This window comes from Xiphias gladius, chromosome 15 (genome assembly GCF_016859285.1).
Source record: "Xiphias gladius isolate SHS-SW01 ecotype Sanya breed wild chromosome 15, ASM1685928v1, whole genome shotgun sequence".
Taxonomy (NCBI): Eukaryota; Metazoa; Chordata; class Actinopteri; order Istiophoriformes; family Xiphiidae; genus Xiphias; species Xiphias gladius.
In genome coordinates, this window is record NC_053414.1 from 8,430,306 (window position 1) to 8,443,773 (window position 13,468).

General features: G+C 44.5%; 1 protein-coding gene across 1 annotated transcript; it reads left to right on the plus strand.

The window, feature by feature from the left end:
- Positions 1-5,424: 5,424 nt before the first annotated feature.
- Positions 5,425-12,519, plus strand: LOC120800815 (fascin-like). The gene is made up of 5 exons (XM_040147179.1): positions 5,425-6,486; positions 9,038-9,194; positions 9,289-9,410; positions 9,810-9,980; positions 11,334-12,519. The coding sequence occupies exons 1-5, from the start codon at positions 5,655-5,657 to the stop codon at positions 11,537-11,539; spliced, it is 1,488 nt and encodes a 495-aa protein (XP_040003113.1). The 5' UTR covers positions 5,425-5,654; the 3' UTR covers positions 11,540-12,519.
- The last annotated feature ends 949 nt before the right edge of the window (positions 12,520-13,468 follow it).

The window sequence follows — 13,468 nt, forward strand, 5'->3', positions numbered from 1 at the left end:
ATACGCCTTCAAAATAAAATCGCAAACACCCTGAAAGGATTGCAAAGTGGTATCAAAGTATGTTTATTTGGATACATTTATAACTTATTATTGTATTTTAATCAAATGTGTTTTGAAATAGGGAGGATATCTTTGACGTTTAAAGAACATTTCAACGCGTTTTTCAATAAGAGTTTTAATATGAAAGTTCAAACCAGCTGCACATTTGCAGCTTGACAACGCTTTTATCCAAACCGCAGCCCAGGGCTAAATGTTATTACTTTTTCTACCTCTCCTTTCCTTCTGACTAATTTCCTCACGTTTCCCATTGGTTGAGACTTGCAAAAAGGCGGGGATTCAAGTATTTTTCTCCAATAGCATTAGAGGCGGAGATGAGGAAAAGAGAAGGTAACGGAGACTTTTGAGACAAATCCAGTGTTCTGTGTTCAGTGTGTGTTAGCTTCTGATCACAGCAAGTCAACCTGGGACTTCAGTGTTACAACATGTCACACACATGCAGAACATGTCTGTGTATATATATATATATATATATATATATATATATAGTATGAAAAGTGTGATAAGTTTATAAGTACTTATCACAAATAGCTTTTATACATAGATGACAATTTTTTGTACCAAATCAAAGACCGTATCCTCGCAGTAGCTTTAAAACTTACATCTTTCCTGCTGCTATTTTTCTCGTTTTACATTGGCATAAATAAGAGTACATCTAAATATATTCCGAAACGTATTTGAAATGCAGCATCTGATTAGTAACATACTGTAATAGTAACAACAGTTGAGCAAAACTTGGGTTTGCAACTAAATTTCCAGTTCTAACCTGTCAGTCCAAATATTGGCTGTTTACTACTGTGTTTTTCTTTCTCTCATTGCTGAACGCTCCTCATCGTCCACTACTTTCTGGAAGTATCCCGTTCTCGTTCATTTCCACTTCCAGAATCTTCCTCCCCTCGTCATTTCCATTCTTCCTTTCCTCTCCCGAAAGGTAAGAGACAGCAGCGCGGCACAGCTGATGAGAGAAGTTCAGGGAATGACTGACAAAAGATGGATATTTTCTTTATTTTGAGTATGTCAGGACTGCATGGACGCTCGCGTCTCTCGGCCTACAGACCAGCCTAGTGGCATGAAGTAGGGGTCACCCTTTTAATGTGGATGATGCACCTATACTGTCTTTACCAGAAGAGATATCAGCATGATTAAGGTCTGCATTGCTGGATAAATCTGGGCATGTTCAAAATTTACGGATGAATAGAAAAACTGGTAAACCTCTTCCACTCTCTCATGTACAGTGCACTGCCCACCGCTTCTTCTGCATCGTTCCTCACACTATCCTCTTCCCTGCAAACTCTGGAAAGAAGTAACCTCTTGTTACTGTATCATGTTCTCATGCACAGTGTTTGTACAGGTGGTGGACCCCCAGAGCCACGCAGCCAGGCGGGCCAGCATACTTTTGTTCAGGGCAAATAAACCCCATTGCAAATCTCAGCTGATACAGTCGTCAGTTTTCTTACGAAAAGAGTTAAACCGGTCCAAGAAAGTGGTTGTTTTGAGCCCAGAAAAGCTGAGTTTACCCTCCAACTGTGAGTTAATAAACCAGCAGACCATATGCCGTAGCTAGAGTCTTTTCATTTACTGGACATGTAATTCGAAACACAGGCCGTTTGACTGGTGGCTTTGCAGATCCTCAGTTTTACCAAATCCTGGTCTTTAGAACAAAGCCCATCCCCTATTTTCGCTGTATCCGCAGAGATGATGGGTACATAGCACTGAACAACCAGGATTTCATCCCACAGCATTTAAAACAGAATGAACTTGTTATGATGCGCACCGTAGCTTTTGTCTGACAGTCTAAAAGTCAACAAGTGTTTTATACAGGCCCACACCTACTGGAGGACATTATCAGTGGTGTGAGCACGCAAACAACAGTCCAATCAACACCTGTGTCTCCAGCTGATAACCCAATCAACCTAATATTGTGGAAAATCTGCTGTGCAGTGTGAGTTTCAGTTGTTACTGTGGATGCGAGTTCTGTATTTCTGTGTGACTAATATAATTTTGAAAAAATAAAGAAACAAGCATGAAGCGATCCCCTCAAACAACCCTAATCACTAAACAGACAAAATCTTCCTTCAGGTGCTCTTCCGCTAAATATTTCATGTTTCCTTTTATTCGGTTTTATTTTCGTTGTTGCTGGATGAACGATAGAGACATCTACGTTATGTGTGCGTGTGTGCATGTGTTGGTGTTGGTGTGTGTAAGAAAGTTTCATGGCAGAGGTAGCATGTCTGCCACCTAGTAAATGTCAAACTGCTCTGCATGTTACCTGGAGGCCGGAGAACCTGGAAGCCGAACCAGTGGGGATTTTGATCTGCAAACACACCATTACTTAAATAATAGACAGATTAATGATTTTGGTCATTTTTTTTTAATTTGGTGGAATTTTGATTTGGAATCACATATCGAGCAAATTTAAATATTTTGAAATTCCTGAATTTGTAATGTTTTAGCCCATTTAGTACAAATTGCATGTAGGCCTGACAGGACTCCTGACCATTTACCGTAAGCATCACAGTGAACTTCAAGCCTCTTTTTTTACTGTTGTCAGCTTTATTGCTGGTTTCTCTACACCTTTCTCTCGATCAACCACCGATTAAACGAATTAACGTTATTAATGTTAACAATGAACATGATACAGATGTCTGTGTATTCACCACACTGTACATTCACAGTGTAAATATTAATATTATATTAGCCGGCTCAGTTTCAGGGTCCCGGTGTTGGTTCACTGACACACTCTTGTGGTTTACTGGGACGCCTGAATATACCGGAGTCATTGTTGATGTTATCAGTAACACCTTTGCTTTTCCTACTATGAAAGGTGGAAATGTCTGCTGAGATAAAGGACTTTGTCATGTTGAAGACTTCACACAAGTGAAATATGTGATCAAACTACAACAGAGATCTGCTCTGCAGCTTCCAAACAGTTATTGATGTCTTTTTGATTAATAAATGTTTTAAGATTGACTGCAACCCGAGGAAGTTCGGTTATATTTTAATAATCCCGGTGGGGAAACTGACTTTCTTCGTTTGAGCAGAACCAAAAATATAGGCGGGCAGGCAGGAGGCAGCACCCAGTGACCAATCCCAATCCTGATGATGGTGCTTTGCTCAAGGGCAATGACAGGGAGCAGTGCGACAGGCTGCTGAGGAAAAACACCTGAAGTCTCTTTAACTGGAAATGGAAGAAAACCTCAGGAATTACTCCCTTTCTATCTGTATTCAGGCTTGATTGTAGTTAGAAAGAGGTTGTTGGATTTGTTGCTGCTTTAGTCATATATCATGTAGAGCAATGTCCTTGCTGTCGTTCTCTGAATGTCCAGATGGGGGCGACGTGGTTTGAGCTGAGCTGTATCCAGCATCAAGCAGCCCAGGCCCAGGCCATGCTTTTTACAAATGCACCACCTTCAGCAAAACCCTCAAAATATCGTTTTGACTCCATACCTGACTCAAACACTTAACAAATGATGGCAGTTGTCCTTGACTCATTTTCATTTGATGGAGACTGCACATAAAAACACAGAGGCGTGCACATACACACACACACACACACACACACACACACACATAAACCCCACCTATTCCACAGGCTGTGCAGGTCAGTATTTTGCATAAATATTGACACAATGGTGATGAAAACGTCTACATGCAAACTTGTACAAATTAGCAAATTAAAGGAGAAGACACCAAGTAACTAGTCTTATGTGGAAGGCGTGGAGGATGGACACTGCAGGACTCAACACTGTGGCTGAAACAGTTAACTCTGTAAAAGTTTTCTGGACCAAACACTCCGATCAGACATTTCAACACACAGGCAACACAGCACCATTAACATGATCAGATTCATGGTTAAAGAGTGCCACAGGAGGAGATACAAGCAAAGCAGCTCAAAAGGCTTAACTGGATACACTGGCTTCCCATGGGGCTTATGTTTTGCCATGCTATTATTACTGTATTATAGGCGTGCGGAAAAGATAAGCACAGATGCCCGTCAACAGTCTCTCCTGTATAAATAAAGGGGAATGTGCAGGCAGGAGTCATGACAGAGCCCAGGGGAGGAGGACGGAAGAGGCAGGCAAGGGCTGACCGGACCAGCAGATGGAAACGGGTGGAATCACAGGGAAAAGAACAAGGTCAGGAAACAACTATTATTCCAAAAAACTTTTTTTCCTTACCTGCGTGCACAGCTGCAGACAGCCCTACTCAACGCAGCCCCTCCAAGCAGAGCATTTCACAGTTCCTAATGTTACGCATTATGTTGTATCATACAGTGTGGAGTTTGTGTGTGGGACCAAGAGAGAAAGACGGGGCCAGGTAGAGTGTAAAGTTAAAACAGACGTAACCTCCAACCCTACAGGACATACAGGTTACCGTGACAAGATGTCACCAGGGGCAATTAAAGGTAGAGAGAGAAAAAGGACAAGAGGCCCGCTGCCTGCAGCAGAGCTGAGACAGAAATACAGCCAGCTACAGGTGTATTTCTGTCTCTTCTGATTCACCCAAAAAGTGTTGGATGGGGTGGTGGCCAGGGCTCTGTAAAGGCCAGTCAAGCTGGGGAAACCGTTTCTTTATGGACCCGGCCTTGTGGCCGCCGGCGGTGTCATGTAGAAACAGAAGCGGACCTTCCCCAAACCGTTCATACAAAGTTTGAAGCACACTGTGGTCTAAAATATCACCGTATGCTACAGCATTAAGATTTCCCCTGGCTGAAACGAGGGGCCTATCCCAGACCGCGAGCACAGCCCCGGACTAAGTGCAGGAAAGTATGAACAGACATAACAGACTTTGGTCAGAGAGATAGATAGATGGACAGATAGATGGACAGATAGATGGACAGATAGATAGACAGATAGATAGATAGATAGATAGATAGATAGATAGATAGATAGATAGATGGACAGATAGATAGATAGACAGATAGATAGATAGATAGATAGATAGATAGATAGATGGACAGATAGATAGACAGATAGATAGATAGATAGACAGACAGATAGATAGACAGATAGATGGATAGATAGATAGATGTTCTCCAATAGTTGCCCACTGATGATCTGTTTGTTTCATAGCCAACCCAGCACAGACACACACAGGGCCCTGAAGACAAACAGTGGTCTGTCGGTTGGTGAATGGCTCTATCCATGTGTGAACTGCGGGTGAGCGGATCTCAATTAGAAGGAGGGAAAGCAGGGGGAAATATGGATGCGGAGGAAATTAGTCATTAGTTGGCTAATGGTTCGGATGGTACTCAGTGGGATATATGTGTGTGTGTGTGTTGGTACGGTACACAGCGGGGTCGCAGGGGGTGGGGGTGCTTTGCCAAAATCGCAGCACTCTCCCTCCAGCTCCTCTGCCTGCACCAAGGGGCGTGTGCTGACGTTAGAAAAAAGAAAAAACTCCCAGTCCTGCAACTCCTGCAGCTCCTGAGAGGCAGTCTGAATTTTCAGTCAGGGGACACTCATCATCAGCCAGCGCAGAGCAGCTCTCTCTCCGTCCCTCCCTCGGACACCCCCACATTCACTCGCTCCTTTCTCGCTCCGTCCGCCTCAAGCACAGAATCGGTTTGTCTCTCCTCCTCTTGACACACGGCAATCATGTCCGCAAACGGCGCCGACGGGGACCTGCTGCAGATCCCTCTGGGGCTCATCAATAGCAACGGGAAGTATCTGACGGCGGAGACCTTCGGCTTCAAAATCAACGCCTCGGCCGGCAGCCTGAAGAAGAAGCAGACCTGGACCCTGGAGCAGACCGGGGAGGACGGCAGCGCCGTGTTCCTCCTCTCCCACCTGGGCCGCTACCTCGCCACGGACAAAGACGGCAACGTTACCGCGGACAGCGAGACGCGCGGCCGGGACTGCCGCTTCGTTATCACCGCGCACGAGGACGGGCGGTGGTCGCTGCAGTCCGAGCCTCACGGCCGGTTCCTCGGGGGCAGTGAGGACCGGATCACCTGCTTTGCGCAGGCGGCCTCGCCGGGGGAGAGATGGAGCGTTCACCTGGCCGTGCACCCGCAGGTCAACCTGTACAGCTTCGCGCGCAAGCGCTTCGCCCACCTGAGTGCTCAGGGGGAGCGGCAGGAGGTGTCCATAGACCGGGATGTCCCATGGGGGGTCGACTCGCTGGTGACACTGGTCTACCGCGATCAACGCTACCACCTGGAGACCTCCGACAACCGCTTCCTCCGCAACGATGGCAGCCTTTCCACCAAGACGGACAAGGATACCGGCTATATGCTGGAGTTCCGCTCCGGAAAAGTGGCATTCCGCGATTGCAACGGGCGCTACCTGGCACCCGCGGGCCCCACCGGCACGATGAAGTCTGGGAAGAGCACCCGGGCTGGGAAGGATGAACTGTTTGGCCTGGAGCGCAGCCACGCGCAGGTCGTGCTGACTGCCGGCAACGAGAGAAACGTCTCCACGAGGCAAGGTGAGGCTCTGCGGCCACACGGAGCCAGAGACAGACAGAGAGAGAGAGAGAGAGAGAGGAAAAAAAAATTCACATTTCACCGTACTGATGGAGTCACTGCATAACTGGGCACACACCAAGAGCAGCTGTTGCATGATGTTGGCCTGTGTGTGTGTGTGTGTGTGAGAGAGAGAGAGAAAGAGAGCGAGAGAGCAGAACAGAATTAGAGACTTATTCATTTTCCTCACACCATGTGTTTTTCATTATCATGCCCCCCCCCTCCCCTCCCGATTCCCTCCCCCCAATTGCCTCCCTCCTTCTGGCCAGCCTCTGCCTAGCTTAACATTTTTCTGCAGTAATTCTACCCCTGCATTGTGGCTGCTGGTTCAGGGTCAGCTTCGGTCTACAGTTATCCATCATTCTCTACCTCAGAATAGACTGAGAATAGACAGAAAACGAGGAGGGATTTGCGATGGAGACAAAAGGGATAAAATGGAGGGGAAGCAGAGAAAACAGGCTACAAAGAGGGAGGGTTGGTTCAGCTAGTCCTGCTGAATGTGGATCTTTGTGCCACATGCAACCCCCTTTGTCCTGTCGCCACTCAAATTTTGGTTTGAAACCATCGTTGAGAGGACATTTTAGCCTCACAACTTCAAAGGTCTGTTTGCGGGTTAAGACTTGGTTTTAGGGTTCAAGCTAGAATTGGGTTTAGGTTTAGGTTGAGGTTAGGGTAAGGGTAAGGGTGAAGGTTAGGCTTAGGCATTTATTTGTTATGGTTAAGGTTAGAGAAAGGGGGCAGGGAATGCATTATGTCATTGAGTGTCCCCACAGGGATAGTGGAACGAGTCTATGTGTGTGTCTGTGTGTGTGTGTGTGTGTGTGTGTGTGTGTGTGTGCGTGTGTGCGTGTGCGTGCGCATTCCAGGAGAGATGGACTATGGAAGAAGCAAGATAATCTTTGTTTGGACGAGGGCGGTGTAGGGCAGTGACTTGTGACCCCGTCAAGTTATGGCCTTAATGGTAGACCGAGGGGTAACACATCCATTGTAGGGGCGAGTAGATAGTGTCCAACCTTCACAGTTTTTCTTTCTTTCTAAAGGACCACCTGTGCTTTTGACTCTTTCCTCCAGTAAATCCGAATGGGACAGTAGGCCCAGTCTTGGCAGGCGCAGGCGTTTTGTCAGCCAGGAGCTCAATGGGAACAGTTAGATTTTGGTGTCAATCCTCTATTGAGGAGCATGATGTTTTTTTCCTGAACTCTATGGTGAAGGAATTCGCAGCTGTTTTAAGTAATTCAAGATGAGTCCAAGTAAAGCCCCAAGCCTCAAGTCTGATGCATTTAAAAGCAAGTCTTTATAAACTCATTTCAGGTCCAGATAAAAGTCTTTCGGGTTTTCTGATTTGAACGTTTTCCTTTTAAAGCTGTGCTGCACTAATTTGTATATTTCTATTGCGATTCTTCAAACGACTACCTGTAATGTGAGTTTGTCACTCACAGCGACGAACCCACGGAGAATTCAAACGACTACCTGTGATGTGAGTTCGTCGCTCACAGCGACGAACCCACGACGAACCCCGGCTCGGCAGTTTCCCCTCAGCGCCCCTCAGCTCTACAGAGAGTTGTAGTGTCTTTAAGCTCACTGTTCTGGTTTTATGACCCACGACTTCACTGTTTTGATTAAGTCCCACCGCTCTCATCAACTTAATTTGCAGCATCAGCCGCAGCTGCTCTCAGCAAAAAATGCTCTATACCGCCTTCGTACGGACAGACAAAGGTGGCAACTACCTGGTGAGGATTGTGAATATTGCACTTGGACTCCTCAGGTGGCCAGAGACAGGACTCCAAGTGAATGCTAATGTTGCTCCGTGTCTGCTGGATGTGTAAATAGGCAACTATTTGCCAACACTTTTGCAGTACCACCTTTATATCAACTTTAGGCGATACTTTGTCGGTGTTGTGTTTAGGGCTGATTATGCTGCCCCCACGTGGCCAGATATTGAAAACTGTTTACATAACTGAGACCTAGTCGCTTATAGCTTAGGCTTAATAATTAGGCTTTTAAAGTGTGTGGCTAAGAAAAGGTTTCCTGTTGTCTGTGTCTTATGTTCTGCGCCTTTACGAGGCTAAGACTCATTTTGAGTGCACGTCTGAAGTAATGCAGCTTTGGAAATTCATCACAGAAGAAGCAGACATATTCATTTCTCCACGGTATCCTTATTAGACCAGAATGCAATGCAGCCACAGCCTTTTTGATGTATTAATGCAACTCTCGTTATCTTCTCATTGGCGTGGACTTGCTTCCTTGCTGCTTACTCTGCTATCATCACCATGCTCTTTTGCTCCTCTCACCTCTCGCCCGTTCAGGGTCGACACATCCCCTGTGTGGGTGCCACAATACAGCAAATCAGTGTGGCCACACCTTTGACAGCTGGGTACAGACAGTTCAGATGTCTTGTCCCTTTAAGAGTCCATCTGGGGGACTTCATGAATTAGAGGGTAGGAGAGATTTGGACGAGGAGGAAAACCTCCAAAGACAAATGAAAGCTGACAGCAGATCGCCCCACTTTTCTAGGCATGGACCTGTCAGCCAATCAGGACGAGGAGGGGGACCAGGAAGTCTTCCAGTTGGAGATGAGCCGTGAGGACAGGAAGTGTGCCTTCAGAACCGCTTCTGGAAAATACTGGACCCTGACAGCAACCGGAGGACTGCAGTGCACTGCCTCCACCAAGTAAACACACACACGTTGTATGTCCCGCACTTTGGTTCACACGTAAGCACCCCCCACAGTCTGTTCATGGAATTTGTTCATGTGTGTGTCACAGATCAACCAACAGCTACTTTGAACTGGAGTGGCGCGACGGTCGCGTGTGTGTGCGTGCAGCTAACGGCAAGTATGTGACCGCCAAGAAGAACGGGCAGCTGGCTGCCACTGTTGACAACGCAGGTCAGTGACATTTCTGAACTGATGGGGAGTCACGAAAAAGGAGCAGGAGTGGAAAGTAACTAATTACGAGTTCTCTCGATAATGTAACCACGGAGCTTTTGATGTACGTGTGCCTTTTTGAGTGAAATTGTTCATTTTACCTGGTGTCGCAGCAAAATCAGGATTGTTTTTAAGTCAAGTATTAGTACTTCTTCTTGGCTAGAATATCTCAGTACTCTTTCCCTCACTAAAGAGGAGAAATAGCAAACCAGGGACCCTGTTTCCCAGAAGCATCTTCAAGTGGGGGTAATCTCAGCACCCTAGTATGTCTATAGGCTACAATGATCTTACCTTTAAGATGCTTTTGGGAAACAAGGCCCCGATCAGTTTGACACGACCCTAATCAGTCTCTGTCTTCAGGGGAGGCTGAACAGTTCCTCATGAAGCTGATCAACCGTCCAATCATCGTCCTCCGTGGGGAGCATGGTTTCATCGGGGCTCGTAAAGCCGGAATAGTGACCCTGGACTCTAACCGAGCGTCCTACGATGTTTTCCAGCTGGAGTTCCACAACGGAGCTTACTCCCTTAAAGGTGGGGGGGTAATCATTTTAAAACACACACAAAAAAAACAAACAAGTTTACTGAGCTGATGTGGTGTCCTTGCATGTTTTACTACAAGTCAAAGAGTACATTAATTGATAACATGACTGCTGGCCCTAAAAGCTTTAAGTAAAGCCCAATGAGTATAAAATATGTTTTAGCATTGTAATGGCTTTTGGCTGTTTTTGACTGTAGAAAAGTAAGTCACAGAGCAACAGTGTCCTCTTTGATACAAGCACTTGGGTGTGCCAAATTCAGGAATGTTCTAATACTATATATAGAGACTTTTACCCAACATTAATTGATTTTTTTTTTTTTTTTTGGCCACCTTGGGGGCAACAGAAACAAGCTGTAAACACATCATTGACCTATTTTTGCCTAATAAAAGTCGATGTGGCGAACTTGTTAGCCAAGTGATGCTGTTACATGTCCAGCAAATACAGCATTAGCATTCCTTTAGAGTCGTGGTTCTGACCCCCTGGCAAGTGTAAGTTCAATATCCAATCTCCTTTTAGTTCTGGTTTTGGTCTCCACCAACTCCCGAGGGAAATATCTGGCTCTTTAGCTGCTAAATGCTCCACTTTGTAGCTTATGTCTGAAATTTTCAAATCCTACACATGGTGGCTTAAATTAATGCATTTCCATACTTTCCAGGCAGCCAAAAGTTTCATCTAATGTCAGCACAGTTCAAAGATTTTCTTGGGAGCTTTCCATCACAATGATCATGTTGTTATCTTTAGTATTCAGTCAACATACATTTTAATCGCATGATACTGCAGTTTAAAGCGCATTTCGACTGGCCGGTAGGAAGCTCAGACATCTGAGACTTGAGAGTCGACTGAAACCCTTTTTAATGCAAGAAACTGCATCGGATAACATTATCCTTCGCACACACATCCTGTGGGATCGATTTCGATTCTATGACAGTACAGCTGATGAATGTAGTGATGTTTGTTGGGAGCCTTTTAAAATAGTGCTCCCCACAGCTCTGTTATACTCCACTCTGCCTCAGATAAAGTCAATATTTTAAACATATACCGTTGCTATATGGGTCAACTATTGTCATTCATCTGAAACCTTTTTAAAATTTCATACAGCACTAGGCCGGAACAATGAATCGATATTATCTGTTGACTTTTGTCTCCACGATGAAATGGTGATATTGTGTTGATAAGCAAATTTTATCACGGTATTTTCATATCACCCTCAGATTTAGGACAGCAACCTTGGCATTAAATTAACTGAGCTTTAACAAGTGGTTCTGCGTACATAAACATACATCACCCAGCGCTATAGGTGCTGTGTGTTGAGCCAGGCTTCACTAAGTGTGTGTGGTATGTCCAGACTCCCAGGGGAAGTATTGGTGTGTTGGAGACGACACGGCGGTGGTGTGCAGCAGCTCCACACCTGTCCAGTTCCTGTTTGAGTTCTGTGACCTCAACAAGATGGCCATTCGTGCTCTGGGCGGGAAGTACCTTAAAGGAGACCACGCTGGGGGGCTAAAGGCCAGCGTCGACTCCCTGGACAGCGCCACCCTCTGGGAGTACTGAGAAAGCACAGCCGGACTTCACCAATATCTGACACAGTGCTTCAAACTATTGATAGATACTGTAGGTAACCGTTTTTTGTTTGTTGCTTTCTGTTTTTGTTTTGTTGCATATGTGTGCGTATAATTGTGAATTTGTCTGGATGGATGTGTGGTTGAAACTGAAGCTGATAGACTGGAAGTCATGGCACCAAAGCACTACAGGTGTTTTATTTTGTATTATTTTTTCTTTCTTAATCAGTTTCTCTTCTTACTGGGCTTTTTACTGGAGATTTGAATTTAAAATGACTTGCTGTTCTCACGTGTTTAATGAATGAATCATATTGTGGTTGCACATTAATCGTTTCAATTCCAGTCCAATTTACACAACCTATACCTGATAAATGTCAGGACGATCACTGTTATTAGTCATGCCTATCTGTGAAAACTACTGGTATAACGAACATGTAGAATGCTATAACTCATATCTAACCTTCTCCTGGTAAATGTCCTGCTGGCTCTATTGCGCTGCTTCCATCTCCTGTTCTCTTTTAAACTATAAAGCATAACGCACATCAGATAAAAAGGTGCAACCGATTAACAAGTATCTGCTGTAAATAATGCTTTCTCTATCACGGAATGCTTGAAAAACAGAGCAACCATGGAAACTTTAAGTGCAAAAGTGTGTTGAGGCCGTAAAAAGAGAAATGGGACACGGCTGGCAGATCCTGTGCACGTTCCAGTTTTCCTTCCTCAGTCTTCAGCTTCAGCTCAGAAAGTAGTTGTTGGTCAAAGGTTTTTCCTTAAAGACTTGATCCACTCAGTTCTTTCCCAGATGAGTCTATGGTTTATAATTATATGTCAGGAGGAAATAAATGAAAGACGAGGACGAGTTAAAGGAGCCATGAAACATACTGATCGACTGAAGGAGCCTTCTTAGCTATAGTGACCATTTCTGTTTAAAAAAAAAAAAAAAAAGAGAGAGGAGAAGGGGGATGGTGGAAAGGGCCGAGTTACCGCACACTACACACTCAAATGCACATAAATACAGACAAATATGCAGTCATAGATACAATAATTATAACTGTGAAAAGTCAGTGACTCAACATCTGCACAATAATGTAGTGTCCATTTGAAAGAAAGTAAAAGCACATATCTGTTGTGATGAGCTGTCTGCCTTAGACTGGGTGCTGCTGCTGGTGTGCCTTCCACAGAGCATTTCAGTCTTTTCTTTTTCATGTTCTTACATTTGAACTGAACTGAGTAAAAAAAAAAAAAAACCCAATAAAGTTTTCCCTCTTAACAGTGAACTTTCTCCTTTAATCTTCCTTTTTTTTTTTTTCAAATAAAAGATTAACAGATTTCCTCTCCTACCACTGAGCAGATAACTGTGATTTTTATTCTATCTACATTTTGACATTACGGTTATTAACACAGCAGACAACGCCAGAGACTTCGCCGTCAACAGTTTTGATTTCTACCAAAGAAATAGTTTCTAAGCAAACTGTTGACATTTTTCTGTGGATTAGCCACAGTAACGGGGGGGCGGCACTGTCTAGAAATGTAATTTTTCACAGCTGTGGGCAGCGAAGACAAAATCCCGTTCACGTCTATGTACTGGGGTGGTGGCAAAAATCAGAGAGACTTAATATCTCCAAACTTAATTCAAGACTATAGTATCTCAACAACTAAAAGATGGATTGACACAAAACTTTGGTATGTGACCAAATACCTGCAAAACTAATGACATTCACATCAGCCTCAGATGTGATAAATAATTACAACTGCTTAAAATCTAAAATGTTACATAAATATAAAACTATATTGTTCTTATTGCCAATAACTCCTATAATCACCAATTTTTACAAGATTTTGTCTGTATAGCCAAAGCCTGATATACAGCAGCTTATTCCTCTGTGCCATAGAGCGCCTTTGTTGCGCCGGAAACTGTTAA

Coding starts and splice junctions, on each gene's coding strand:
- LOC120800815 (XM_040147179.1), top strand. CDS start 5,655: ATGTCCGCAAACGGCGCCGACGGGGACCTGCTGCAGATCCCTCTGGGG. Junction 6,487..9,037: donor AAACGTCTCCACGAGGCAAG/GTGAGGCTCTGC, acceptor CCACTTTTCTAG/GCATGGACCTGTCAGCCAAT. Junction 9,981..11,333: donor CGGAGCTTACTCCCTTAAAG/GTGGGGGGGTAA, acceptor TGGTATGTCCAG/ACTCCCAGGGGAAGTATTGG.